We start from the raw sequence: 27,353 nt of genomic DNA, 5'->3' as shown, positions 1-27,353 counted from the left end.
CTCCTATAGGTCTTCCAGGGTTTGATCATTATGCATTGACGGGTGTGGCCCTGTCACATGTCCTTCTTTCTCGTGCCCCATTGGTCACTTTGACCGAAACTGCCCTGAGCCAAGTGCACTGCTAGGTGCTGGGCCAGTGTGGGGACATGGCACCCAGTCCTGCCCCTGAGAAAGTGACTGTGCATGTGAGAGTGAGGTGGTAGTACTGCTAGGCCTGCTGTCTCCAGAGCACATGAGAGGGCTGGGCATGACTTGGGGCTGGGACATCCCTGGGTGTCAGGTCCTGGAGGCAGGAGCATCACTCTGAACAATTACCTGCTGTGATACTGGCTGTTTGGTGACCATCAATTTTTCTTAATTACAGATCAAAGATGGGTTGAGTTCTGGTGGTCAGAATTTTGGATAAATAGGAGGCTGCTTTGTCTTAAAAGCACATTAGTTGTAAATCAATGGTGAAGGCAGAGTTTTATTCCTGGGACTAGCTGCCTCTTCCCGGGCCCTTTCTGAGAGTATTCTAACCCCCGATGCTTTGTCCTTCTCTTGGCAGTAATCCAGTCCCTCATAGCACTGGTGAACGACCCCCAGCCCGAGCACCCACTCCGGGCTGACCTAGCTGAAGAATACTCTAAGGACCGTAAAAAATTCTGTAAGAATGCTGAAGAGTTTACAAAGAAATATGGGGAAAAGCGACCTGTGGACTAAAATCTGCCGTGACCGATTCCAGCGAGTGTGAGCGGAGCCCCCGAGCAGTGCATCCAGACATCCCGCAAAGCAGGACTCTGTGGAAAATTGACACGTGCCACCGCCTGGCGTTCGCTTGTGGCAGTTACTAACTTTCTACAGTTTTCTTAATCAAAAGTGGTTTAGGTAACCTGTAAAGAAAGGATTAAAAATTTAAGATGTTCTAGTTCTGCTTTCTTTGTTTTAAAAATCACTGCTTCAATCTACTTCAAAAGATTGGTGTTTCTTTTCTTGTCCAAATTTATCCAAAATTTTCAAGTCACATTTAGCCCATAAGGTTAAAAAAAAAAAAAAAGGTTGTGGTTCCCCTTCTTTTTCTCTTCCCTTGTAACTCCCATGTTCTTGCATTCAGTTTATTCCTCATTTATTCACTTCCCCAGACCCAGGCCCATCTCCTCTGCACAGGAGAAGAGACAGCTCCGGGGTTTCTGGTGGCTTTTCTTCTCCATTGTTGGACTTCCCATAATGGGAGTTGGTTTAAATTCTCCTGACTCATCTATAACATCCTTTAAAAAATTTTAAAAACAAACTAACAACTACACCCCTCCTGACCACCCCCACCAAAAAAAAAAAAAGCCATTTAAAGGGAGGCTTAGCTCTTGTGGAAAAGTCAGGCTTGTATTAACCACGGTAACATCGATTAAATGGGCAAACCCCGACATCAGTGTGCGTGACTGAACTGCGACTCAGCCAGCCTGCGCAGGGAAACCCTTCAATAACAAGTCTGTGGTGACCCCGAAGGGAGGGCCTGCCAGCCAGAGGACGCTGTGCATGCTGTGTGTGGTGAAATCTCGCACCAGAAAGGCTCCTGAGGCCAAAGGGTGGCACCCCTCCCTGCAGCCATTTTAGAAGATCTGCTGGTCCCTGCACGCCATGCTAAAGCCAGAACATCCATTTGAAATTCCAAGCTCATCTGTCACCAAGCTCCATCTGAATGTGCCATGGAGCTCGTGCTCCACCTCCTCAGTGCAGCAGCCCCACCACAGCCCTCCCGAGGTACAGTTTGATCCTTCGCGGCAATGGCGGGACTCGGCTATTGAACTGGCACCAGTCTGGGGTCACTGGGACCCCCACTGGCCCCTTTGGAGCAGCCGGCGGCCCAGCCAGGAACAAGATGGCCTTCCCTCTCCCTTGGGACTCACAGCCTTTGCAGAGTCAAGCTCCACTTGAAGCGCACTCAGTAATATCCTTTAAATGTGTTTTATATTGTTTTGACTGCCTTTTTTGTAGAAATAAAAATCGACCTTAGAATTTATCATCAGATGAACTTGTAAGGATTTGAATGTTAATGTCTTTTCAAGGCAAATGGGACTGTCCCTGAATGAGTAGAGAATACATGTCACTCTGACATCCAGAGGAAGCCAGTGTCACCAACTCCATGTCTTTCACTGGTAGCTTTCCTTCTTGGCTCTTGGGGGACTAGATCCTGTGGAGAAGATGACTTAAACTTTGCTTTCTGTTTTAATTTTAGTTCTACAACTTGAGATCTTTCAGGGGCCTACAGACGTATAAGACAGCTTGGTCTCACCTGTGCAGAAGTGGGAAGTGATGGGCAGGTTAGGCAGTGTGACACTGTTTGGTTGTCCAGGCTCGTGGCCTTGTAGTGTGATAACGAACTCAGCTTCTCTAGTTCTAGGCACGCTAGGGGCAGGTTTCTGGAGACTCCCGTGCCCAGGATGGCAGGATGTGCCTGGCTAGCGCTTCCACAGCTCTCTTCATTAACAGTAAGGTGGTGGTGAATCTTATTTCACTCATACTCAGATTTGTAATAAAATGCCAAATTCTGTCAGAAACTATCCAAACAAGCTACCATTTGTTCTCGTTGCTTCTCTGAATCCAGAAATGTGGCCATTCTTGGAAACTGTCCCATTGCTTCGTATTTCTGCCAACGTAGCTCTGCCTGCCTGTCACCCTGTCACTGCACTCTGCTCACCACGGGAGGATACCTATGTGCCAGCAGCCCCTCAGGGACTCTCAGCCCTGGCACCCCACAGTTTGCCCTGGCAGCAGAGGCTGGCTCTCGAGTCAGTGGGTGTCCCTCTCTCGGGCCTGGGCAGCTTGCTCCTTCCAGCTGTGCCCTCGGGGCAGGCTTCGAGCAGTCTGGTGGGCAGCCCTCGTGCCCCCAAACCAAAAAGCTGGGTCCTCTGGAGGGAGAGCTGTGGAGCAGCCACCCAGCGCCGGCCCCAGCTCACTCAGGAATTCACACCCCCCAGGTTCCTTGAAGTGTGGGGTCCTCCCCTCTGCCCTGCTCCCCACCCCACGGCGGAGAATAGGCTTTCTAAGATGCTGCGGTCCGTTCTGCTGCCCTTAATAAAAATGCTCTCAGACACTGGTTTGGTTGTGTGGGTTTCTTCCTTACTGGGGGTGGGCAGTGCCAGGGGCCTGTGCTCTTGGAGAGTTGGGGGGTGGCCGGGGCCTCTGATCTCTCCATTCCCATCCTTTCCAAAAGGGGTGCACAGAGGTGTTCCTGACTCCCCAGAGGGAAGGGATAAGGTATAATCAACACAGGAGAAGCCAAGAGTCCAGTCGATTGGGGCCTGTGGAAACACTCGTGGGTATCTCTCGAGGGGACAGTGACTTCCATGCATGGGCATGTCACTTTCTTCATCCTGTAGCCCCAACACAGTGATGTTATGCTGTGTGTTTAGCAGAGGTGAAAACTGGAGCCTTGAGAGGTCACAAAGTTAATGAGGGAGTGCCTGAGGGGGGAACTAGGGCCTTTCCCTGAAAGGTGCCAGCCAGAAACCTGCCTCAGTTCCTGACAGCCACTGCCACATGCAGGCGCTGTGACAAGCTGACTCAGCACAGGGCCCAGCTAAGCCCTGGACATCTTTTTGTGGTTGGGCATAGCTGGGATTTGACACCAGCTGAGGCCAGGCCTGCGCTGTCAGCTGGGCCTGCAGCTCATAAGAGGGAGCTTCCTGGGGTGTCGTTTCACTAGGAAGCTGGGAGAACGGTAGGTGCTCTTTCATGTGTCTAGCGCTTCTGTGTGCGTCTCAGGACAGCTTGTGGGCACCTTCATCCGTGCCTTTACACAGGAGCCCGCGCAGGCTCTGAGTGATGGCCATGGGCACCTGGCCTGTGTTTTTACACAGTCTGACTCTAGAGCCTGTTGCTTTACCACTCGGCACAGTCTTCCACAGGGTCCCTTTCAGTTGGCGCTCCCCAGAGCTAGAGGCCTGTACGACCCTCTCTCAACTTCCTGTCCTCTGAAGCCACCATTTCCTGGCCGTCCTCACTCCACTATTAATTGTTCAGCTTCAAATAAACATCAACTTCAACACTCATGTGCCTACTGCAGCCTGGCAGCCTGGCTTCTGTCCTCTCCTGCTGCCTGCGGCTCCTCTGGCCAAGGGCCCCAGGACTTCCTCACTGCCACATCCATAGGTGGGCAACCTCTCAGCTCTGCTTCTACTTCCTTCCATTCAGCAGTGCGTACCATCCAGCCCAGTCCCAGGAGAAGCCAGAGCTGGCCTGTTCTTGCTGTCCTGGGCTGCACTGGCTCTCCCTCCCTGCTTCCCTTGTGGCCCGGAGGCAGGGCACCAGCCTTAGATGGAATGGAGCGGAGGCCAGGCCCACTCCCAGCACAGCACAGTGCCTGACAAATGGCCGCTTCCCAGGTAACAGGAACGTGTCCTTGCTCCAAGACGAGGCTTCTGGGGAAGGCTGGAGGCCTCCCTCAGAGGATCAGCATAGAAAGGACTGCCCAGCACAGTGCGGAGCCTGTAACTGAGGCCCAGGGAAGGAAGTCACTTCTGGAGAGCATTCCCCAAACTGCTGGCCAGGTTAGAAACTCTCCTTTGGCCCCACACATTCTGTGGGTTTCTTGCCCCCAGGCCCTATGGCTTGATCGCACTGACTGTCCCTGTGTCTGTACCAGACTGGGAGCTCCTTGCAGGCCAGGCTATGTCCCAGCACCAGCCCTGGCCTGGCAGAGCAGACCCTCCATACATGAGTGCTGAGTGGGTGGATAACAGTAAACCACTTGCCTAAGCCACCCAGTGTGCAGTGGGTTTGGCATAAGAAATACCCCTGCCATGTCCTGCCCCTGTGGGCCACCTGTGACCGCTCCCAGGACAGGTCCTTATCACTTTCCCTTCCTGTGAGGTGGGCCTCTGTCACCCGATTATCCTACCTCTGGCCATGCCCCCTCACTTCTCTCCGCTCTCAAATGCTCCTCGGGCCCATCTCAGTCCTCATCTCTGCTCATCCCACCTCTCTTCCCTGGGTAGCCATCCCACCTAGCATCTGTGCAGACCCCCAAGTCTCTCCTGCCCACCCACACCTGTCTCCTGAGCCTCAGAGCTGCACAACCAGCTGCCTCCTCTTCTCAGAACACTTCCACAGCAGAACCCTCCTGAAGAGGCTGCCCTCCTACCAGCCCCAGTCAGCAGCTTGCAGGAGTGGCTAGACCTCAGTGAGCTGAAGTAAGAAGGTAAGGCAGCAAGAGGGAGGCACAAGTGAAAGGAAGCAGGAAAAGTTCTCTGGATGGAAGAATCAAGGTCAAGGTAAGGTTAAGTTGGAAGATGAGCATGGAGCCAGAAAAGAGGGGGCTGAAGCCACAGATGGGGCATGGGTGGGTGAGGCAGGGAGGAGGAGTGAGATCCCATGCTTACCCCTTCAGAAAGCTGCATGTCCCTCTGGCCTTTGTAGGCCAGGTGAGAGCTCTCTTGGCACCTGACTCCATGATTGGTACAGGCCAGGGCCTCTTGCACGTCAAATGAGTGAGTAGGTTCAAAGCCTTGTCTGCCACTCCCACCTCTGTCTGTAAAATGGGGACACACAAATTGGTGCCTGCTTCATAGTCACTTACATGAAATTAAATGTGACAAGAAGGACCACATGGTGTTCCATCTGCCTTTCCATCCTCCAGAGTGAAGCAGGACTCTGTGCTCCTGAGAACTCCCCACTGCCTTCCCCATATGCTCCCTGCAGCTCAGGAGCCTTTATCCACACCACACAGGGCCAGTCCACGGGGCACCCATCCATCACTGGGCCCAATTAGGATTTCCACAGAACACTGCCCCTCCTGGAAAAGTTTACATGCACCCCCATGAGCTTGCAGGACCTCCTCAGGCCTAGCCTCTAGAATGGCTGGCTCAATTACAACAGGTGACTGACCTCCTTTTAAATCAAAATTGAGACTATAATGTGCCTCTCAAAAAGCAGCCTGGTTAGACAATCTTTTCCAACCTCTACCCTACCCCCACAAAATAAAGGGGCAGGTGTGGTGGCTCCCTCCTGGAATCGCAGCACTTTAGGAGGCTGAGATGGGAGGATTGCTTGAGGCCAGGAGTTTGAGATTACGCTGAGCTATGATTGAGCCAGTGTACTCTAGACTGGGTGACACAGTGAGACCCTGTCTCTCTAAAAAAAAAAAGAATAAAGAAAACCTAAGCATGAACAAAACTTGAATGTGGGGAATGTTTTGCTATCTTTTCTGGAATATTGAGTTGGTTTGAGCCAAGAGGGAGTTGTTCTGTGTCCATTCTTGTTTCTGTGAAGGTTCTCTGGGCACACTATAAACCACCCAAGTGTGAAAGAAAATTTATTTTTTATTATTGTAGCAATCTCTTCCCCACTCCCCCTTAAACAATGAAAGTGTTTACACTGCAACATGAAAGGGCACCAAATGCTCTGCAGGTCCTGGGCCCTGATGTCACAGGCTGGCCCCCCTCTAGTCAAGAAGGGCTGCCCAAGCTGTGGATGCCATTCTGAGCCCTGAGAACCTGGGCACAAAAGTGGCAGTGTCCCACCCAGGGTAGTTACAGACCGTGCTCAAGAGCCTAGTTCAGGGCTGTGCCCGTGCTTAATCCTGGCCCCTTCCTCAGCACCAAAAGGCATTAGTGCTTGGCTGTCTGTAGGGTCAGGATGGGGAGGGCTCCAGGAAGGGTTCCAGAGTGGCCTCACAGGGGACTCCCTCCCCAGGTCTCTTGTAGTCCAGGTCATCGAGGGCGCAGAGTTGCACGCCTTCCTGGGCAAGCCGGGTCCGCAGCGTGGGCGCGGTGAGAACACGCAGCTCATGTAGTCGCTCCCAAGAGCAGGAGAATGCGTCAGGGCCTTCACCACAACCCCCAGCAGGAGGCACACTGGGGTATCCAGGGTGTGCCATCAGCTCGGCTGTCAGGGCATGGCCCGCCGGGATACCTTCCAGGACCCGCGCCAGCGCCCCCGACACGCGATGAGCAGACATGTGCCGGCCGCAAGTGCTCATCCCCACGAAGGCGTCTGTCCACCTGTGGGTTCCGGGCATCAGTGGCGGGGGTTGGGCAGCGGGCGGGGCTAGGTTGGGGGTGGGGCGCTTCCTGGTTGAGAAGCGGGAACAAATGGCCAGGAGGATGCCCAGACAGACGCCTTGGGACCTGTGCGGGACAGGGGGTGGAGGCGGGGTGGGGCGAGGGGCCTCACCGCAGGCCGTGGCGGGAGAAAGAGCCCACGGCGGCCCGGGCGTCGCGCTCCACGGCGCAGGCGAAGGCGCGCGCTGGGGCCTCCAGCCACGCGCAGCCGCCCACGCCGCGCTCCAGCGGCAGCCGTGTGAAGCGCACCCCGTAGGCCTGCAGCGCCTCGGCGAACACCTGGCACACGCCTGCGGGCGAGCGGGCTCAGGGAGGAGCATGTCCCCTCCCCTGGGAGCATCAGCCTCCCCCAGCCTCCACCCACCCGGCCTGGGAGCCCCCGTCCGCGCACCTGGGAGCACATGCACGTGCTGGTGCCCGTCCACGTGTGTGGGGGCCCTGCCCAGCAACTCCCGGAAGCAGTTTAGTTGGGCCTCTAGCTCCTCCCGAACCTGGGGGGAGAGGACGATTGGCACCTTGAGGGTCCCGGAGCAGCTCCCGAGGAAGACCCCTCCTCGAGCCTGCGCGTGCTCCAGGCTGTGAATGAGGAGACCACTCAGCGCCAGCTCCTGCCCTAAACCTCCACGGCACCCGCCGGGCAGAATTCTGGGGTCACAGCGCGCATCCTGCTGCAGCGGCGCCTCCGCACCTGGGGCAGAGCCACGTCGCCGGCCGCCACCGCCTCCCGGAATCCCATCTTGCCGAGGAAGAAGCCTTCGGGGCTGAGCAGCGTCGAGGCGCCGTGGCGGGCAGGGCCCACTGGGAGGCCCTCGGACAGATTGGCGTGGAGGCCCGTGGGGATGCCGTGCCTGCGGGCGGAGCGGACGGGAGCACGGGCGGCCGCGGGCGGGGGCGCCCCCAGCCCGCCCGGACCCCGCAGGGCCGCCCCTCACCTGCGGGCCAGCTCCGCCGCGCTCTCCGCGGCCGCGCCGTTGACCAGCAGGGACACGCTGGTCACCGCCCCGGCCAGGAAGGCCTCCACGATGCCCTCATCGCGCCGCGGGCAGTAGCCAAAGTCGTCGGCGGTGACCACCAGGCGCACGCGAGGCCGAGCCATGGCAGCCGCGACCCGCCCGGGCGCTGCCCGAGGTCCCGCCCCGACGCACGCGCCCCGCTGCGGCTGCGCCGCGCCGCGCCTTTGTCCGCGCCACCCAGCGGCGACACGTGCTTCTACACCGCTTGCATCAACGCGGAGCTTTCCTTTGCAAGAGTGGTATTTTAGTATGAAAACCACCAAAAAAAGGAGAGAAAACAATCTCTCATACCCTCTCCCGTAGATCACCACTGTTAACTTTCTGGGTTGTGTCCTTCCAGTGTTTTCTCTAAGCAAATAAACATACCCAATTCCTCTTTTCCCCAACCCAGATGTGTTTTGTGTTGTCTTGGGAAGATAAAGATGATCACATCAATATTATCTTACTCTTTGTAGTTTCTTTTTTTTTTATAGCAGTGCCTATGAACTGTTTCATATCATTAGTTATTTTTATTCTTTTCCAAATTGCTTTTTGGCATTTTGCTGATTTTTTTAAGGGGCAGCCTTTTCTTGATTTGTTAATTTTTTCCCCCTTGAGCTCTAGACAATAAGAAAAAATGAAAGAAAACATATACACCAATGGCTTCATTTGAGAAAGCATTAGTCCCTTTTCCATTTCGAGCTGTGTGCCAGGCTACAACTTTTACATTCATAGCTTCACTTTTTTCTCTTTGGTCCACAAAAGCGTTCCTTACCCATGAGTATACATATAGTCAACATGTTGACAGCCAGAATTTTCATTCTGGCTGTCTTGATTTCATGTGGCTATGGAAAGTGTGGTGTTTTTGTCCAGCCTATGAGATTGGCAATGTCATGTCTGTTTTGCAGATAAGGAAACTGGAGCTCAGAGAGAGGAAGTGTGGCTCTCAGGAGTAGCAGAGCTGGGACTGAACCTTCAGCTCCAGGCCTGCACCCAGGCCTGCTGTGGTTTTCTGGACTTTGGCTGCCCCCTAGTTTAGGGGCAGAGAGGGCAGAGCAGAGCTTGGGAATAACAAGTACCTTATGGGGCATTGTAAGGATTGGAGGCTTCATAGAGCCCTTCAGCCATGCTCTTGGCAGGACTGTCATGTTCAATCACTGTGATTGTTGAATTGCCAGACCTCAACCATTCTCCACTGGGAAGCTGATCTTGGAAAGGCTAGAGGCCTCGAGGGTCTGCAGATTGGAAGGAGGAAACTGACATTTATTGAGCACCTACTGGATGCCAGCCATTGGCAATACTAGCGATTAAGGGCGACTGCCTCAGTGCCTGCCCCGAAGAAGCGACATCTGCTAGACAACTAAGCAACAACATGGTGTGGCAGAGTCTGGGATGGAGTCTACTACGGATTCTCTTGAGGGTGGGAGGGTTTCTGGGAAGGCTTCTCCAAGGAGGTGATCACGTGGTAGGACGTTGTGTTGCATGATGAGGTTTTTTGGGCGGAGGGGAAAGTGGGGAGAGGAGGTACCTATTGGGGTACCAACTGTGTTGTATGAAAATTTTAATCCCCATACGCCCACGTGGAAGGACACTCAAACCCATTTGCAGATGAGGAGACAAGCTCGGAGGGGTTGAGTGACACCGGCAGGAAATAGCAGAGCTAGGAACTGAAGCTAGGTCTGTGACTTGGGAGGCGCCAGCGGCAAGAGGTTTCAAGACGGACCGTGGGTACCGAGGAAGGTGCTTGTATCTCTGGTAGAGGCCGTGCCTTTGGCTTTCAGGCTCCTGCTCCCCAGGGCAGGTGCGGGGCACACACCCCGGCCGCCGCCTGCGGCTGCTCCTGGCGGGGCGGAGCCTGGCGGGCCGCGTCCCCAGCCCCGGAGCCCGGCCAATGTGGGTGCCGGGGGCGGAGCCCACCGGGGTGGGGGAGGAGCCAACGCGGGCCCCGCCCCGAGCCATTGTGTCGGAGAAGCGAGTGGGCGAGCGGTCTGGAGCGAACCAATGACGACACAGTATGCAAATGAGCAAGCTCGTCGCTCGCCCGCGGTTCCAGCCCACTGTGCCGCCGCCCTCGCGCGGGCGCACACGGCGCGGGCGGGCGCTGGTGAGCAGGGCGGAGGCCGGGGCGCCCTGGGTGTGGGAGGAGGGAGAGTTGGACACGCCCAGACCCAGACACTGTGGGAGAAGGCATGCAGGCGTCCCCAGCGACCCCACCCCGCCGTCTCTGGAATCCCGTGGTCTGCAATTGCCTGGGGGGCTCCCCGCAGAGCAAGGGCGGGGTGCATAAAGGACGCCGGGGGAGGGGCGCCAGGGACCCGTGGGCCCCGGGGGCACTGACACACATGGACCCATGGAGGCCTGGACAGACCCTCACCCCGTCTCCCCACCCTGTGCAGAGAGGAGTCTGCGGCTGTGCAGTGGAATTGAAGAGAGAGGAGGTGGGCCGCGGGCCGGGACCCCGGCACGATGGCCGGCTGCCGCCACCACTCGGGTTACTTGGCCGACGACGAGGCCGGCCACTCCACGTATGTGGCACGGGTAAGTGTGCTCAGCAGGGCTCTGACCCTGGAACCCCCAACGAGTTCCCCACCAATCCTGGCGCCCCAGACCACAGCCTCCCTTTTCATTTCCCAGTGACCTCTTCACTGGGCCTCTCAGTGAAGTCCTCATCGCCTTGGCCTTTCCTGTGACCCCCTGCTGGGCCCTGAGCACTCTCAGTTTCATTCCCTGTGTCCCCCTGACTTCCAGCGACCCTGCAGGTGCTTGGGCAGTTGGGAACCCAGAGTAGCAGCATGGAGCCGGCTAAAGGCCTATGGCTCAAGTCCTAGAAGCAGCCATGGGTAGCGCAGGGCTCCGGACCTCAGGTGCTCTCTCCAGCCCAGCAGTGGAGACAGGGCTGGCCCTGCTGCATGGACAGATGAGGAACTGGAGAGACTCAAGGAGCTTTCATGCTTGCCAACTCATGCCATGTGTGAGGGCAGAAATGGGCTTTCAGACTCCCTATCCATGGTGTCAGGGAAGCTTCAGGGTGACCCTAAATAGATCCCCACTTGTGACGGGGAAATTAGACCTCAGGAAGGGCCATTGTGCACACTGCCACACAGCCCGAAGGTGGCAAACCCAGGGATGCCTGACTCCAAAATGCAACTCCTTCTACTGTTCACTCCACATCCAGCTCCTAGTGGCATCTAGGGTACCTCAGGGCACCTCTACCTGCAGGGCATCCCTGTCCACTGAGATTGTCTGTCTGCTCAGGTGCAGCCACCCAAGAAGCCACTGTTCCCGGAAATGGGGCCAAGCGCCAAGCTGGGCCGTGAGCCACACCCACCATCCATGTATGGCAGGTCAGTGCTCCGGTGCCACCGCCAAAGCAGAAGAGGCCCTCAGCCCTTTGGCAGCTTCCTGGATTTCCTGACCGAGGGCCAGGTGCTGGAAAGCCTGCAGACGGTGGTGGAGGAGGCGACTGAGCGTATGACTGCTGTGAAGACAGAGGCTGGGGTGCCGCTGGTGGAGGTACAGGACCCAGTGGAGATGCCAAGTGACAGGCGGCGGGCACGTGCCCGGCCCAGCCTCAGAACTGTGCACCGGCACCGTGCTCAGCCCAGCCTGTGCGTGGGACGCCCCAACAACTACCCATCCTGCTCAAGTTCCATGTCCGACTCCCATAGCAGCCGCACAGCTGGCCGGCTGGGCTCCCACAGCTGGCACAGTGGCCTGGGAGCTCGCGGCTTAGGTTCACTGCCACCTGTGAGCGAGGAGCTCCTGCTAGAGAAGAACCTCAAGCGGCTGCTGCGGCTGGAGAACAAAGGGGTGAGATTTGGAGCCAAGGCTGGGGCTGGGTAGGATGGACTCCTGTCCGGGCCAGGGCCAGGCCTGGCTTGGCTGCTCCTGGACACTTCTCAGAGTGGCCCTCTCTTTGCAGAAAGGCCTGAGTCAGTCCTGCTCCCAGAAGGACTCCCTGCTGTGGGACTCACTGGGCAGCCAGACCAGCAGCCAGTGGACCCAGGAGCAGCCCCTGTCCTGGTTCTCAGGGCTGCTGGACCCAAGTTCAGGCACACCAGAAGCGGCAGAGCTGGGGCCTGGGGAGCTGTTCCTCAAGCAGGACTTCAACAAGGAGATGCAGTCGCTGCTGAGCCAGCCGGCACCCTTCAACCTGCCTGGCTACTGTTCACTCCGTGAGCCCCATCGCACCCTGGACTTCCTGGCCGAGCACCACCTCTTCCCTGCCCTGCAGGGCGTGGTCAGCCAGGCTGTGGACAAGCTCAGTGGCGCCTGCCGCCGTGACGGCTGCCCTCTCTTCCCTGCCAACTTGGAGTCCACTTCAGGGCTGCCGGTTAACTTCGACCTGCTGTTGCCAGGCTCCAAGTTCACCGCACCCGACAGGGAGGAGCCCTGTGACTCCCTCCCCACGACAGACTCCAGCTCCGGGATGTTTTGCAGAAAAATCGACAGCAGACAGGGCTCCCCCTCCACGCCTATTGCCCAGATGGCCACCAAATTAAGGCTCCAGGTGACACCCACAGAAAAGCCCAGTGTCCCCAGCGCCCCCTTTCATTCCAGGCAGGAGGCACCTGACCCAGCTCCCAAGTTAAAGACATCACCTGTGTCCCTGAGCTCCAGCCAGAGGGCCCGGCCCTGGCGGGGCCTGCACCTCACCTTGCCCACCCCTGGGGTTGTGGTGGAGGTGGCCTCCAGCCAGGGCCACCTCAGGGGCCCAGTGGCACCTCCACATGCCTCCACCCGCCACCCGCCATGCTCGTACCTCCTCCCCAAGCTCTCCCCGTTCACCTCCTTCGTAAGAAGCTTCTCCTCGTCCCCCAACTCATCGTGTCCAGAGGTGACAACCTCGAGAGTGGGGCTCGGTGTCACTGGCATGAGTTCACGGAAGTGCTTCACTCACCACTCCTAGCAGCCACTGTCCCCAGCAAATGCCCAAGGCCCAGGTCTCTTTCCCTGCACTGTGGAAACCTCTTGGTCAGGAGACAAGCCAATGAGGGACCAGGAATCCTGGCTACTACCAGGTGTTGTCAAAGATGAATAAAGGCTATTTTTTATCCTGGGTATTTTTTTTAACATTTGTATGTGAATCTCAGAGGCTCTCCCACACGGGGAGGATCCTGTCCATCATGGACAGCAGCCTTAGCCCAGCATGGGGCCCCACATCCTAGGCACAGCTCCCTGTGTCCAGCCGCCTAGGGCAGGACTCTCCAGTCCCGTTACCTGCCTAGGAAGCTGACCGGAGAGGATACATAGAAGATGCAGGTGGCCTCACCCTGGCAGGTCTCTGGCAGTCCCCATCTTTTCCCTCCCCCAGCAAGGCCCAGGCATGTGTCCCTCTGAGCACAGGCCTGGGCAGGAGCCCAGGTGGTCAAGGCTCAAGTTAGGTGACTGAGGTCCCCCACCTTATCCCTAGCCTGACAGGTGTAGCAGGTGTGAGGAGGTGAGTGTGAGGGTTGGCTGTTGAGTGTGACAGCATAGCATATGTGGCAAGACTGTGCCAGTGTGACAAGCTGGCAACCGTGTTTGTGACCCCAGGGCTGGCAGGGCCACCAAGGAAGGTGCCACGGGTGTGAGGGGCATCACAGGGCGGGAGGAGGTATAGAGCCAATTAGGTGTGTGACATGTGTCCTTTTCCCTCCCAGGCTGTCACACAGAACCCCGGCAGCAAGTTCTTGAAGAAGGAGCCTCTGCCCTCCATCCCGTCCAAGTCCAACGTGTCTCACTTCAGCAACCCCTGGTACGAGGAACTGGTCAACTTCCTGACCCAGCAGGCAGTCTCCCTGCTCATCTGCAAGTACAAGTTCGAGAACAACCTTAATAAGCAGCTGGGTTTCATCTCCTTCCCCATCACTGAGATGCTCATGGACCTTCTCCTGGGCTTCAAGAAGGTGAAGGGCTCTCACATCCACCTGTCCTCAAAGATCGACTGGGCCTGCCTGCGGCACAAGCTGGAGAAAGCTGAGAGGGCCTGGCAGGCCTCCCGGCGCAGCCCCGAGCCCCCTTCCACGCGGCCCCCGTCCACGCAGCCCCCCTCCGCGAAGCTCCTCTCCACTCGGCCCCCGTCCATGCAGCCCCTCTCCGTGAAGCTCCTCTCCATGCAGCCCCCCTCCACGTGGCCCTCCTCCACGCGGCCCCCCTCCACGCAGCCCCCCTCCACACAGCCCCCCTCCACGCAGCCCCCCGACACCGACCAGGACCAGCTCCAGGCCACGGAGTCCTGCCACATGCTCTATGCTGACTTGCCAGCCAGCCAGCTGCTCAGCTCTCAGAAGCCAGTGGCAGCCGCAGACCCGACACTCAGGAGCCTGTTGGAGCCCAAGCTCTCAGTGTCCTCTGGCACTGGTGTGGGCTCTAGTCCCCCCAAGTCCAAGGAAACACCGACCGCCGAAGACAGCGAGTGCAGTGACGGGGTTGAGGTCGAGGAGGAGCTGTCAGCCTCCAAGGCTGAAAGTGGGTCCCAGAGCCTCCCTCAGCCTAGTGCGGAGGCCTTGGTCAGCCACTCTGTGGATGTGGGCCACAGTGACCCCCCGTGAGGTCCCTGCAAGCCACACTGAGCACTTGATCCCCCACTCCTCCTCCTGCTCCATCACAGAGTTACTGCCCACTCGGCAGCCCTGCCCTGAGCAGAGCTTGGGAGTGAACACCCACAGCCAGCTTTGCTGAGACCCTCAGGGAAGCCAATGTATGAAATAGAAATAAAGCCTGTGTTGACAGAGCGCGGTTTTCATGGCCTGAGAGTTCAGCCTCCCTTTCTGTGCACCTGCACACTTGCCCTTGGGTAGCACCTTTAGTGGGGCCAGCAGGCCGCAGCCAGCCTTCCTGGTGGCTGCCAGTGCTCTGCCTCGTGGCTGCTCCTCTTGGGAGACCAGCCCCCTTGCCACGCGCCGCCACTTTGCTGTGTGGCTCTTCCCAACTGCAGTCTGCAGCTCCAGTCTGCAACTTCGAGCCTCTGAGGACTGCTCGTCACCCCTCATTCATGGCCCCTGTTCTTGCTTCTGGGGAGCTCTTTCTCTGCCTGGGGTGGCTCCCTTCTCGCTTCAACATGCCACATCTTCACCTGCTGCAGGAGCTGCACGCCCACCCTCTCCTGGTGCGCCCCCTGTCTTCCTCATTTGTGTTCCCAGCTCCAGCTGTGAGAATCTGGAGTCTCCGTGCCAGGCCATGTGGTGGCTGCTGGTGGGTTAGGCTGTGGGTTGGCTGCCCGAGCTGGCTCCGAGACTGACTTCCCAGCAGCAGCTCTGGGCAGGGCAGCTCTCTCTAGAAGGGTCTGTGGACACGGCTTGTGCTGTGATTGGCAGGTCTCTAGGGGCTTGTGGCCATCCTGTGCCAATAGCACAGTGCCCCCCTTCCCTCTGTCTTCCGAGGGCAGCCAGTCTGTTGTCACCCTGGCACCTTTGCTGAGAGAGCAGCTCAGCCTCTCCCCCTCTGCCTCTGTGGCCCGGTCTCAGTGGAGGACAAGAAAGCATGCGAAGGCGCTCCAACCTTGCCTTCCTGCTGCAGGCTGCCTTGTGGAGAGCCTGGGGGTCTCTCTCAATCCTTGGATGCTAGCCTGATGCCCAGAAGCCAGGCCTGCTCGTGCACGCTTGACTCTAAGTAACTGACAGGTGGCTGTGACCAGTGGCCCACGTGTGAGGACACAGCAACTGTAGTCTCTGGAGCCAGAGCCACACCTGCGATTCAAGGGGGAGGAGCATTTGCTCATCTGCCACTCAGAGGGACCAGAGTCCTAAGGTGGGCACACGAGGAACCTCTTTCTCCAAAGACCTCTTGTGCCGAAGATCTTTTAGGGCACACACCCAACTTGATTCCCATTCCCTGAGGCCACCTGCTACTGCCACCACCACAGTGTGAGGCCATAATAGCTCCATTTTTGTACCTTATTGTCATACCACTTGGCCACAGTTGATTGGCCACATTGGCACATCCCTATTCCAAGCTAGGCCACTCAGCTCTTTACCAGGAGCCTGCAATCGGCACGGACTGAGAGATGCTGGTGGTTTGCACTGATTGCTGGAGATCCACGTGGATGGTGCGGGGCGGCATTGTCCACCCCTGTCCAGAGAAGCAGGATATCCTGTCGGCAGAATGGAGTCAAGAGGAGATAGCACCCGCCATGATCCCACCTGTTTCCCAGGTCCTGCTGCCAAGTCATCGAGAGAAATGGGAACGTATCCCCACCCAGCCTCAGAGGAACACATCCGTGGGGTGGGAATAGCCCCTTTGGAGACCACTGGTATTATGCTAGAAACACTGTCCTTATTTGCTGTTTCAGACATCTATCGCTGTGTACAAGCCACTCCAATACCTAAGTGACTTCAAACAAAATATTTATCATGACACGGGGTTGACAGGCTCAACTGGGCATGTGACTGCTTTCAGCTGGGAGCTTGGGTGTGGCTGGAATATTCCAGATGGCCTTTTGCCCTCCAGGGTCCCTCTCCCTGTGCCCTCTCACCATGCAATGGGCTGGCCTGTGCACCATTACTGCATGGTGCCTCCACTAGCCTCCTAGGGGCTAGGAGGACCCTTCTGAGTTCCTATGGCTGGTACTCAGAAGTCCCTCAAAGCACTTACTTCTTGCACCTTGAGCAGTCCTTGCACCCAAGTTGAGCTGACCATACTCTCCCTTGAGAATCTAAACCTGAAGATTCTGGTTGGAGATGCCATAATCCGCCCACAGGGTGAGCCAGAGAAGGTGGTCTGCAGGGGGAGGCAGGAACCATTATGAGAGGCTACCAAGCCCCATGAGAGTCAAGAGAGAGCCACATTGACTACCCCCACTCTGGTTCCAGGAGCTCAGCCTACTTAGAATCTTGCCTGTCAGGGAGATTGCCTGCCTTGTCCTCACCATCTTCTGGTCCTAACTGCAACTGGCAAACTGTTGGGGCTTTTGCCATGCGACTGGCATGATCTAATTTGTGCTTTTGCCACTTCCCTGTGTGGAGAATGCCTTGGAGAAGCCAGTGGAAGCAGGAGACCCTTCAGGAGGAGGCAGTGGCAGATATCTGGATGGGAGATGGAGGGGCATGGGTCAGGGTGGTGACAAGGGACTCAGGAGGGATGCCTCGTAATCCATTTTGGACTCAGAGCCATCAAAACCTGTTGAATTAGATGTAAGAATCAAGGTAAAGCAAAATCAAAGAAGAATCCTGAGTTTTGGGCCTGAGCAACTGGTGAATGGAGGTGCCATTTACTGTGACTCGGAAGCGTGGAGAAGGAGCAATTTGAGGGTAAAGACCACGAATTCTGCTTTGGACGTGTTAAGTTTGAGACGCCTTCGGACATGTCCAAGAGACATCTCCATTGTACTCTCTGATTGTACTCTGGCCCCTCTACCCTGGACTAGAGGCCCCTCAAGGTCGGGGACTGCCAAATCCACGGCACACCGTTAACCATTTAGACACCCTAAGTGCTGAAAAGATCAAAGTGCCTTATTCCATATGTAATTCAAAACAAAAACAATATAAACATGAAAACCCAAAATAACATGTTGCTTTAATTAAGATGGCTTAACTCTGGATTTTCTGAATGCAAAATTATGGATGATTTAATTAAATATAAACTTTTCTCCCTGCTTTGCTAGTGCTTCAAGTACATGCTTAGTCAGCCTCTTGGATAATATAGCGCAGAGCTAGTTCCTCTGTAATATGCCCCCAGCCGGGGACCTGGAGTGAAGTCACTGTAAAAATGTTCCATGGGTCCGGCGTGGTGGCTCACACCTGTAATCCTAGCACTCTGGGAGGCCAAGGCAGGTGGATTGCTCAAGGTCAGGAGTTCGAAACCAGCCTGAGCAAGAGCGAGACCCTTTCTCTACTATAAATAGAAAGAAATTAATTGGCCAACTAATATATATATATATATATATATATATATATACAAAAAAAATTATCCGGGCATGGTGGAGCATGCCTGTAGCCCCAGATACTCGGGAGGCTAAGGCAGGAGGATTGCTTGAGCCCAGGAGTGTGAGGTTGCTGTGAGCTAGGCTGACGCCACGGCACTCACTCTAGCCTAGGCAACAAAGTGAGACTCTGTCTCAAAAAAAAAAAAAAAAAAAAGAACGTTCCATGAATTAGTAAGTAAACATTGGTGTAAGTTTTCCTCCCTTGAAGACTGAGATGACAAAACTCTGGGCTTCGTCAAACTGCTCATGGCCAGGAGGCCTGGGACACACAGTCACCCAGGCTTGGTTCCCACTGTCCCTTGGTCTCCTTGCTCTGTGGTTTCTAAGACAGCTTTGGGGCTTTCTGGTGAGAACCTGTGATAATCAGACACCACAGCTCCTTGTTGCCCCCTGCTGCCTGATGACCCAGTGACCATGAAATTCAGCCTTGGCATGAGTCAAATGTGTGAGTGCTTATAAGATGTCCTTATGGTTTATTTTTAAAAAAGGAAAACGAATTTTAAAAAAAAATGTCTGAGTGCCAAGGGAATTCAGAAACCCAGGGTCTTGGGACTGAGATGTCAGAGAGGGGGCTATGAACACATGACTGGGTGATTAATTAATCTTGGGGTCTGGGGACTGAAGGAACAAGAGATTCAGTAACTTTGGGATCCGTCAACTTTGTGACCACAAAATCCAGTGATCCAGCAACCTCAAGACCCTGCAGCTGCGGCCTGGGGCTCAGGGGAAAGGACCCATAATTGAGGGTCCAGGGGCCCATCCAGGATCAAGAAACCTCGTGAGGCCCGACACGGTGGCTGATGCCTGTAATCCTAGCACTCTGGGAGGCTGAGGCGGGAGGGTCACTGAAGGTCAGTAGTTCGAAACCAGCCTGAGCAAAAGCGAAACCCATCTCTACTATAAATAGAAAGAAATTAATTGGCCAACTAATATATATAGAAAAAATTAGCCGGGCATGGTGGTGCATACCTGTAGTCCCAGCTACTCGGGAGGCTGAGGCAGGAGGATCGCTTGAGCCCAGGAGTTTGAGGTTGCTGTGAGCGAGGCTGACGCCAGGGCACTCTAGGCCGGGCAACAGAGTGAGACTCTGTCTCAAAAAGAAAAAAGAAACTTCGTGAACAGGTTCCCCAGGGGCCCCTGGGCCGGCGTCCAGCAGCGCAGCGGCGGCCGAGCTCACCGGCAGGTGCTGCTTTGAGCGCGCCAGGCTCGGCGCCCCGGCCGCCCTCCCTCGACCCTCGTTGGCGAGTCCTGGAAAGCGTGGGTCAATCAGAACCCCTCTCGCGTCTCTAGTCCCCGCCCACCCGCCGCTTCCGAAAGCCAGGGGCGGGTCCCCGCTACGCCGACCCAGTGGCGGTGCAGGCGGATCGGCGCGCGGGCTGACGATTGGCTGCCACGCGCCGGCGCTGTCAGAGCCTGATTGGCTCGCCGCGGGACGGAAGCGGCCCGGGCCCGAGCGGCTGGAGCGGGTCGGGGGCGATGTGGAGCGCGGGCTGCGGCGGGGCTGCCCGGCCCGCGCTGCTGGGGCTGGTGCTGGCGCTCTTGGTGCCGGGCGGTGGCGCCGCCAAGACCGGCACCGGGCTGGTGACCTGCGGGTCCGTGCTGAAACTATTCAACACGCAGCACAGGGTGCGGCTGCACTCGCACGACATCAAATACGGATCCGGTGCGCAGGACGGGCCGGGAGGTCTGCGGGGGCCCGGCTCGGGCTGGGAATTCGGAGGCGGGTGGTCGCGGGGGCGGGGCTGGAGCCGTCTGCGAGCCGGGCGGCTGGGGAGCCGGGGTCCCTGGGGACCAAGGGACAGGACCCGGGCTCTGAGGGTGTCGTCTGGGTGTCGAGGACCGGGAGAATCTTCGGGAAACTGGGCCAGAGCACTTGGGGGTGAGCTGGGGGCCGGGGCTGCGGGCCGAGCGGCAGCCGTTGGGATCCCAGGCTTGCGGTCGTGGGGGAAATGTTATGGTGTCCGGAGAGCGTTCCGCGAGTGACTGAGGTGGTGTCACTCCGCAGGGAGTGGCCAGCAGTCGGTGACCGGCGTGGAGGCGTCGGATGACGCCAACAGCTACTGGCGGATCCGCGGCGGCTCGGAGGGCGGGTGCCCGCGCGGGCTCCCGGTGCGCTGCGGGCAGGCGGTGCGGCTCACACACGTGCTCACCGGCAAGAACCTGCACACGCACCACTTCTCGTCCCCGTTGTCCAACAACCAGGTGAGCGCCCACCCCACCCCCGAAAGGCCCTGGCAGTGTGTGTGAAGGGCCGGGGTTCCAATCTGAGCCTCAGCTGCTTCTGTGAAATGGAGATTTCCATTCAGAAATGTTCTTCTTGGTGTGTCATCTTCTGAAGAAAAGAAATTTAAAATTAAAAATTAATAAAAATATAAAGTAAAAAACTTTTAAAAAAAACAAAACAAAACAAAAAAAAAAAGAAATGTTTACCGAGCGCCCCCTCTGGAGACACAGGTTCCTCTGCCGGGGTCCTGCCCCTAGGTGCCCAGCAGGGAGGCCTATGGGAAGAGAGATCCGTGGGGATAGCTCCCCTTCTGGGGGCAAGTGGGACCCGGGAGGGGGATCTTGACAGTGGGGAGCAGGAACTCCGCGGGGGAGGAGGAACTTGGGCTGGGACTAGAAGGGTGAGTCCGAGTCCTCCAGGCCACAGAGGGGACCAGAGGGGCTTTCTAGGCCTGTGGAAGAGTTGTGCCAAGGCAAAGAGGTCATTGGAACTTGGGTTGACATGGGACAGGGAGTCGGTGGAAGAAAAAGTTTGAGATGGATAGAGATCTTGACCGTCAGCCTGAGAGGTTGAACCTCTGGCTGAAGGCAGTGTGAGGGGTTAGGACTGGGAGAACCATGAGAAGAGGGCTTGGCTCTGGGGGCCAGTGCTCACTGCACAGACAGCTGGAACAAGGAGTGTTTGCTTCTGAAGAGCCAGGGCGCTGCGTGTGGGAGGGTTGTGGCCTTGACTTTTGCAGCGGTGGGAGCTGAGGCTCAGGGAAGTGCAGGGAAGCACTAGAGGGCCAGTGCCACCACTGCCACTGTGGTGGCACTGTCCTTCTGTCCCCTGCACTGTAGGAGGTGAGCGCCTTTGGGGAAGATGGTGAAGGTGACGACCTGGACCTGTGGACAGTGCGCTGTTCCGGGAAGCACTGGGAGCGCGAGGCTGCGGTGCGCTTCCAGCACGTGGGCACCTCTGTGTTCCTGTCTGTGACGGGTGAACAGTATGGGAGCCCCATCCGTGGGCAGCATGAGGTGCACGGCATGACCAGCGCCAACACGCACAATATGTGGAAGGCCATGGAAGGCATCTTTATCAAGCCCAGTGTGGAGGCCTCTGCAGGTCACGATGAACTCTGAATACCTGGATGGATAGACAGACAGAGGGTGGCAGAGTGGGGCACCTGCAGGGCCACTCTTGTGAAGATTTGGGGTTTGTAGGGGTCCTCAAGTGCCTTTGTCATTAAAGAATGTTGGTTTGCAATTGTTTTGCTGTGAGCCTGGGGGTGACCAGTAGGTTCCAGCCATCCCAAGCCTCTACCTCTAGTCTTTAGCCCAGCCTGACTGCGGAACCTGCCCTCACCTTTCTGATACTCTTCCATGGACTTCAATACTGCCCTGGGCAAGCACAGCCCCCCCCCCCCATCCACCCAGAGGTGGTCTATGGCAAGTGACCCCAGTTCCCCAGGCAGGATGAGCCAGAGCCCCACTCCCTGCCAGCTGGGATGGGGCATAAGCTTTCCAGCCTCCTTATCCCTTGATAGGAGGATCCAACTCTCCTGTTAGCTGTATGACAGTCTTTTTTTTTTTTTTTTTTTTTTTTTTGAGACAGAGTCTCACTTTGTTGCCCAGGCTAGAGTGAGTGCCGTGGCGTCAGCCTAGCTCACAGCAACCTCAAACTCCTGGGCTCGAGTGATCCTTCTGCCTCAGCCTCCCGGGTAGCTGGGACTACAGGCATGCGCCACCATGCCCGGCTAATTTTTTATATATATATCAGTTGGCCAATTAATTTCTTTCTATTTATAGTAGAGACGGGGTCTCGCTCTTGCTCAGGCTGGTTTTGAACTCCTGACCTTGAGCAATCCGCCCGCCTCGGCCTCCCAAGAGCTAGGATTACAGGCGTGAGCCACAGCGCCCGGCCTGTATGACAGTCTTGATACCTGATTTTTTTTTTTTTTTTTTTTTTTTTTGAGACAGTCTTGTTATGTTGTCTGGCCTAGAGTGCCGTGGTGTCATCATAGCTCACGGCAACCTCAATCTCATGGGCTCAAGCAATCCTCCTGTCTCAGCCTCCCAAGTAGCTGGGTCCACAGGCCTGCACCACCATGCCCAGCTAGTTTTTCTTATTTTTAGTAGAGACAGGGTCTTGCTCTTGCTCAGGCTGGTCTCGAACTCCTAAGCTCAAGGAATCCTCCCACCTTGGCCTCCTAGAGTGCTAGGATTACAGGCGTGAGCCATTGGCCCCAGCCTTCAAACCTGTTTCAGACCAAGGGCCAGGCAAAGACTCTGCCCATTGGCTGGAAATTAGCATCATGGTTTCCTCACTCTTGGTGCAAGTGGCACCCAGCCTGCTTAGGCGTGTGGCATCTCAGACCTCCACCACGAGCTTCTAAGGTCCCAAAGAGATCACAGAATTTTAAACTATATCACAAGGGAAGGCAACCACAAAAGAAATCTGCTGGCTGGGCATGGTGGCTCACGCCTGTAATCCTAGCACTCTGGGAGGCCAAAGCGGGTGGATTGCTTGGGGTCAGGAGTTTGAAACCAGCCTGAGCAAGAGCGAGACCCCGTCTCTACTATAAATAGAAACAAATTAATTGGCCAACTAATATATATAGAAAAAATTAGCCAGGCATGGTGGCACATGCCCGTAGTCCCAGCTACTCGGGTGGCTGAGGCAGTAGGATTGCTTGAGCCCAGGAGTTTGAGGTTGCTGTGAGCTAGGCTGATGCCATGGCACTCACTCTGGCCTGGGCAACAAAGTGAGACTCTGTCTCAAAAAAAAAAAAAAAAAGGGGGCCGGGTGCGGTGGCTCACGCCTGTAATCCTAGCACTCTGAGAGGCCGAGGTGGGCAGATGGCTCGAGGTCAGGAGTTCAAAACCAGCCTGAGCAAGACCCCGTCTCTACTAAAAAAAAAAAAAAATAGAAAGAAATTAATTGGACAACTAAAAATATATATACAAAAACTTAGCCGGGCATGGTGGCACATGCCTGTAGTCCCAGCTACTTGGGAGGCTGAGACAGGAGGATCGCCTGAGCCCAGGAGTTTGAGGTTGCTGTGAGCTAGGCTGATGCCACGACACTCACTCTAGCCTGGGCAACAAAGTGAGACTCTGTCTCAAAAAAAAAAAAAAAGAAAAGAAAAAAAGAGACCTGCTACTTGCAGACTCTGAGAATGCTTCCCAGAAGAGGAGGCCCAGTGTGGGGCAGGCAGAGTGTTGCAACTTAAAGGCAGGTGCAGAATGGGATGGGCCCTTGGCGGGGCGCGCCTCCTAGCACTCTGGGAGGCCAACGTGGGTGGATCACTCAAGGTCAGGAGTTTGAGACCAGCCTGAGCAAGAGTGAGACCCTGTCTCTACTAAAAAAAATAGAAATTAATTGACCAATTAAAAATATATATACAAAAAATTAGCCGGGCATGGTGGCGCATGCCTGTAATCCCAGCTACTCAGGAAGCTGAGGCAGGAGGATCAATTGAGCCCAGGAGTTGGAGGTTGCTGTGAGCTAGAATGGGATGGGCCCTAATAAAGGAAGATAACAGTCAGCTTTGCTGGTGCGTGGGCGGCCTCTAGAGGTGATGGCAGTGATTACAGGCTTCTGGATTTGCTCAATCAGCTGAGGTAGAGCTGTCTAGGACAGAGGAGTTTAAGGGAGCTCCTAGGGGTATCAGTGCTGCTTCCCGGAAGGAGAACAAAGAGCCCCAGGAGAGGCTGGGGGTGGTAACTGGCCAGAAGGGGCTTAGAGTAGTGTGGGCATTTGAGAATTCAGTTGACATTAAAGGTCTGGGGGAGTGGGGGAGAGAAAAGCTCTAGCTAGGCCGGGCGCGGTGGCTCACGCCTGTAATCCTAGCTCTTGGGAGGCCGAGGCGGGCGGATTGCTCAAGGTCAGGAGTTCAAAACCAGCCTGAGCAAGAGCGAGACCCCGTCTCTACTATAAATAGAAAGAAACTAATTGGCCAACTGATATATATAGAAAAAATTAGCCGGGCATGGTGGCTCATGCCTGTAGTCCCAGCTACTCGGGAGGCTGAGGCAGAAGGATTGCTTGAGCCCAGGAGTTTGAGGTTGCTGTGAGCTAGGCTGATGCCATGGCACTCACTCTAGCCTGGACAACAAAGCGAGACTCTGTCTCAAAAAAAAAAAAAAAAAAAAAAAAAAAAAAAAAAAAAAAGAAAAGCTCTAGCTAATTGTGAGTTATGAGGGGAGGGGGTTCATGTGTAGGCCCTGGGCCCATTGCTCCCCTTCCCTCCTCCATGAGGCCCCTCCACTGTCAAAGGCTACACTCTTCCTATCGCTCACCTGACCTGAGAGTATTTGAATGGAAGTAGACCGTCAGGAGGTGATTCCAGAAAACACTGAGACAGAGAAGTGGGGCTGTGAGAGGGGAGAGGAAAGAAACCAGAGAAGGGTGCATTACCGAGCAAGCCATCCCTGTGCACAGCTGGAGCTCAGTCTCACTGGAGGGCTCTGGGACCCAGTACAGAACACACATCCCACCTGAGGGGCAAGGAACAAGGGGTAGGGGGGATACTTACCCAACAAAGTACCTTCCTTTTTTCTTTTTGAGACAGAGCCTTGCTCTGTTGCCCAGGCTAGAGTGCCATGGCATCACCTAGCTCACAGCAACCTCAAACTCCTGGGCTCAAGCAATCCTTCTCCAGTAGCTGGGACTACAGGCATGCGCCATCATGCCCAGCTAATTTCTCTCTATTTTTAGTAGAGATGGGGTCTTGCACTCCTGACCTCAAGTGATCCTCCACCTCTGCCTCCCAGAGTGCTAGGATTACAAGCGTGAGCCACCATGCTTGGCCAGTATCTTCCTTTATTGGCCGAAAGCTGCAGGGTGGGTGGGGAGAATGACTCTAGCACCTCCCATTTGCCCTGTACTTTGGGCAAGGGGCTCCTGGAGCCAGAATAAGACCTCCAGGCAGAGCTGCAGGTGCTGGCAATGAGCATCCGCTCTAGAGGTGAGGGTCAAGGGGATGTGTGTGAGGGGCACCAACAGTGTAGACTACACCCTGTAAATCCAAGGGGCACTCCTGGGCTTTAAGTGTTCACTCCTGCCTTTGGCTATTATCCACCTACCACCACACACAGGTAAGCAGTGGGGTGGGTGTGTTGATTAAGAGCAGAACCCAACAGTGTAGGAATTCTTGGGCAACCAAAGCCCTAGGTGTGGGAGTAGGTCAGATGACTCTAGGTAGAATGCAGGACAAGAACGAAAATAAAAAGTGCAGCAGCTGCAGAACTGAGCATTTACTAAGTGCAAGGTGTCAGGCCAATGATTTACACAGTATCTCGTTTGCTCCTGGCAACAACTCTATGAAGCTGGTTAGATTATCATCTCGGTTTTGTAAAGAAGGCAACAGAGGTTCATAAAGATTTGAACCCAGCTCTGCCTGTCTCAAAACATTTGCTTCCGTCCATAGGACTGAGAGTAAAACAGGAGTGGGAGCAGACACACAGCTGCCCCAAAGAACTGTGCTAAAGGCAGGCAACGAATACCCTTCCTGGTCGTCAGCCAGGCAGGGCAGGCGCTCTATGAATGCTCGCCCACAAGGTGGATCGCAGTCACGAAGAGACCCAAGCCGACACCTCCTTCCCAGCGTCTCCCACGGATCCGCAAGGCTCCGCGGGCCCCAGGACCGGGCCTCCGCAGCCCAGCCTGCTCAGGTCCTGCCGACGATGCGGTGGGGTTGGGTGGGGGAGGCTACCCGGAGGCGCAGGGAGCAATCTCTGCATGCAAAACAAAGCAGTCCGCAGCTGCCTTCGACCGCGAGCTCGGTTAGCGGTCCGGGCGTTTCCCGAGGGTCGCAGTCCCTCCCTGGGGGGCTCGGCCGCACGCCCGGCGCCCCCCACCGGGCTTCCTGGCGATCGGGTGGGTGCTGCTAGAAAACTTGCAGAGGCTGGAGCTGAGAAAAGGCGGGCAAAGTTCCTTTTGATAAGTTATGAATGGGGAGAAAGTGTTTGTACAACTCATTGTTAAAACCTTCGGGCTCCAGCCTCGCCCGGCGCCGGGCCAATGGGAGCCGGGAGGCTCTTTTGAAATCGCTCCAGCCTCGGCCAATCGGCGTGCGGGGACGCAGCGCCGCGCCGCGCCGGCCAATGAGCGCGGCGCTATGCTAAGGAGCCCGGGCCGGCCGCCCGACTGTCAGCGGGTTAAAGATGGAGCCGCGGGCGGGGGGCGCCACGAGGCGCGGGGCCGTCCGGACGGCGACCACGGGGCGGACGGCGGCCAGGGCTCCGTCCCCTGACCGGGCGTGTCCTGCCCGGGCCTGGGCGGAAGGGCGTCGGTCTGCGTGAGTAGCCGGGTCTGGGGAGGGGGCGTGGGCAGGACGGCCCTACCCGGCGGGACGAGCGGAGGGGCGCTGCCGGGACCCCGGAGCGCTCTCAGGGCAGGGCACTCCACAAGGGCGGGGAGCCCTCCATTCCTCTGTTTCGCTCTGGGTATCGGGACAGAGGAATCTGTTAGGCAGAACGCGACGCCCATGTAGGGGGCAAGGGGCCAGGGATGGGGCCCTGAGCTGGAAGGGGCCCATCGTCCTAGGGTGGGGCCACCCTTCTCCCCGAGCCGCTGGCTGAGTCGGGGCGCAGGATCGTCGGGCTGTACCCACCTGGCTCCGGGCGCCAGCGGGCTTTGGACTGCCGAGCGCGGGCCCTCTCCTTTGTGTCTGCGCCCTCTGCCCCATCTGGCCCGCCAGCTCCCGCTACGGGCAATCCGGAGCGTGCCAGGGAAGGCCTGGGTGCTGTGAGGTTCTGAGGACCTCGAGGACTGCAGTTCTGCTGGGATCCCCTTCCCTGCCCCGATGGACTAGACAGGAGCTCTGGCCCCACCCACGCAGCTGCGGTTGAGCTTCCCAGCTGTGTGCGTAGTGGGGACGGTGGGGTCCCCCCTGCTGGCCGCAGGTGCTCTGACGAGGTTGCACTACTGTGCTCTGAGAAGCAGTGCAATGATATTGTCAAAGCATCTGAGACCAGCCTTGGGGACCTCCCTCCCCGCAACCCTCACCTCCTCCTCCCCAGGGGGAGGCCAGGCCCCTTGGACCTAGGGACCATCCCCTCCCCCTGCCCAATTCACTCCCTTCTCCATGGAAACTTGAGATTCTAGCCAGGCCTGGGCCTCTGGGGTCAGAGGGCATCCTTCCCCCGGACAGAGGCCCCTTCCAAGCATGCCTGCATTCCAGGTCTCAGATCCCCACAGGCCACCAAGGGGGA

The 27,353-nt window shown here is 56.6% G+C and overlaps 4 protein-coding genes across 8 annotated transcripts in view; 3 read left to right on the top strand and 1 right to left on the bottom strand.

Annotated features, from left to right (window-relative positions):
- UBE2L3 (ubiquitin conjugating enzyme E2 L3) overlaps positions 1-3,073 on the top strand; it is a 44,923-nt gene extending 41,850 nt beyond the window's left edge. Inside the window, exon 4 of the mRNA XM_012776692.3 lies at positions 548-3,073. Coding sequence (XP_012632146.1) covers positions 548-702 — 155 coding nt within the window. The 3' untranslated portion in view covers positions 703-3,073. The remainder of the gene's footprint in view (positions 1-547) is intronic.
- A 3,210-nt stretch (positions 3,074-6,283) lies between these two features.
- On the bottom strand, positions 6,284-8,199 carry YDJC (YdjC chitooligosaccharide deacetylase homolog). 4 transcript variants are annotated; one of them, XM_012776694.2, is made up of 5 exons: positions 7,970-8,197; positions 7,726-7,885; positions 7,429-7,528; positions 7,150-7,327; positions 6,284-6,977 (listed from the first exon to the last, which is right to left on the bottom strand). In XM_012776694.2, the coding sequence occupies exons 1-5, from the start codon at positions 8,131-8,133 to the stop codon at positions 6,608-6,610; spliced, it is 972 nt and encodes a 323-aa protein (XP_012632148.2). In that variant the 5' UTR covers positions 8,134-8,197; the 3' UTR covers positions 6,284-6,607. The 4 variants fall into 4 exon arrangements, with proteins under 4 accessions (XP_012632148.2, XP_075852872.1, XP_012632149.2 ...); XM_012776696.2 differs by having other exon boundaries at positions 6,662-6,977; positions 7,429-7,613; positions 7,970-8,198; XM_075996757.1 differs by lacking the exon at positions 7,150-7,327 and having other exon boundaries at positions 7,970-8,199.
- A 1,851-nt stretch (positions 8,200-10,050) lies between these two features.
- CCDC116 (coiled-coil domain containing 116) lies at positions 10,051-14,745 on the top strand. Its single transcript, XM_075996755.1, has 5 exons — positions 10,051-10,133; positions 10,426-10,567; positions 11,285-11,839; positions 11,952-12,539; positions 13,684-14,745. Exons 2-5 carry the CDS (start codon positions 10,496-10,498, stop codon positions 14,560-14,562), a joined length of 2,094 nt encoding a protein of 697 aa, XP_075852870.1. The 5' UTR covers positions 10,051-10,133; positions 10,426-10,495; the 3' UTR covers positions 14,563-14,745.
- A 4,598-nt stretch (positions 14,746-19,343) lies between these two features.
- Positions 19,344-21,402, top strand: SDF2L1 (stromal cell derived factor 2 like 1). 2 transcript variants are annotated; one of them, XM_012776698.2, is made up of 3 exons: positions 19,344-19,617; positions 19,939-20,135; positions 20,997-21,402. In XM_012776698.2, exons 1-3 carry the CDS (start codon positions 19,410-19,412, stop codon positions 21,276-21,278), a joined length of 687 nt encoding a protein of 228 aa, XP_012632152.1. In that variant the 5' UTR covers positions 19,344-19,409; the 3' UTR covers positions 21,279-21,402. The 2 variants fall into 2 exon arrangements, with proteins under 2 accessions (XP_012632152.1, XP_012632154.1); XM_012776700.2 differs by having other exon boundaries at positions 19,346-19,596.
- Positions 21,403-27,353: the final 5,951 nt, after the last annotated feature.

Source organism: Microcebus murinus, chromosome 22 (genome assembly GCF_040939455.1).
Source record: "Microcebus murinus isolate Inina chromosome 22, M.murinus_Inina_mat1.0, whole genome shotgun sequence".
Taxonomy (NCBI): domain Eukaryota; kingdom Metazoa; phylum Chordata; class Mammalia; order Primates; family Cheirogaleidae; genus Microcebus; species Microcebus murinus.
The sequence above is the reverse complement of the archived record's forward strand: the minus strand, read 5'-3'. Positions and strand labels throughout refer to the sequence as shown.

Bases quoted from the DNA above. Each gene is read 5' to 3' on its own strand.
- YDJC (XM_012776694.2), bottom strand. From the start codon at position 8,133: ATGGCTCGGCCTCGCGTGCGCCTGGTGGTCACCGCCGACGACTTTGGC. The intron at 7,328-7,428 runs GTGCGCGGACGG...GCTCGCCCGCAG, and splicing joins GCACGTGCATGTGCTCCCAG to GCGTGTGCCAGGTGTTCGCC. The intron at 6,978-7,149 runs GTGAGGCCCCTC...CGGAACCCACAG, and splicing joins TTCTCCCGCCACGGCCTGCG to GTGGACAGACGCCTTCGTGG.
- CCDC116 (XM_075996755.1), top strand. From the start codon at position 10,496: ATGGCCGGCTGCCGCCACCACTCGGGTTACTTGGCCGACGACGAGGCC. The intron at 11,840-11,951 runs GTGAGATTTGGA...CTCTCTTTGCAG, and splicing joins TGCGGCTGGAGAACAAAGGG to AAAGGCCTGAGTCAGTCCTG. The intron at 12,540-13,683 runs GTGACACCCACA...GCTGTCACACAG, and splicing joins CCACCAAATTAAGGCTCCAG to AACCCCGGCAGCAAGTTCTT.
- SDF2L1 (XM_012776698.2), top strand. From the start codon at position 19,410: ATGTGGAGCGCGGGCTGCGGCGGGGCTGCCCGGCCCGCGCTGCTGGGG. The intron at 19,618-19,938 runs GTCTGCGGGGGC...GTCACTCCGCAG, and splicing joins TGCGCAGGACGGGCCGGGAG to GGAGTGGCCAGCAGTCGGTG. The intron at 20,136-20,996 runs GTGAGCGCCCAC...CCTGCACTGTAG, and splicing joins CCCCGTTGTCCAACAACCAG to GAGGTGAGCGCCTTTGGGGA.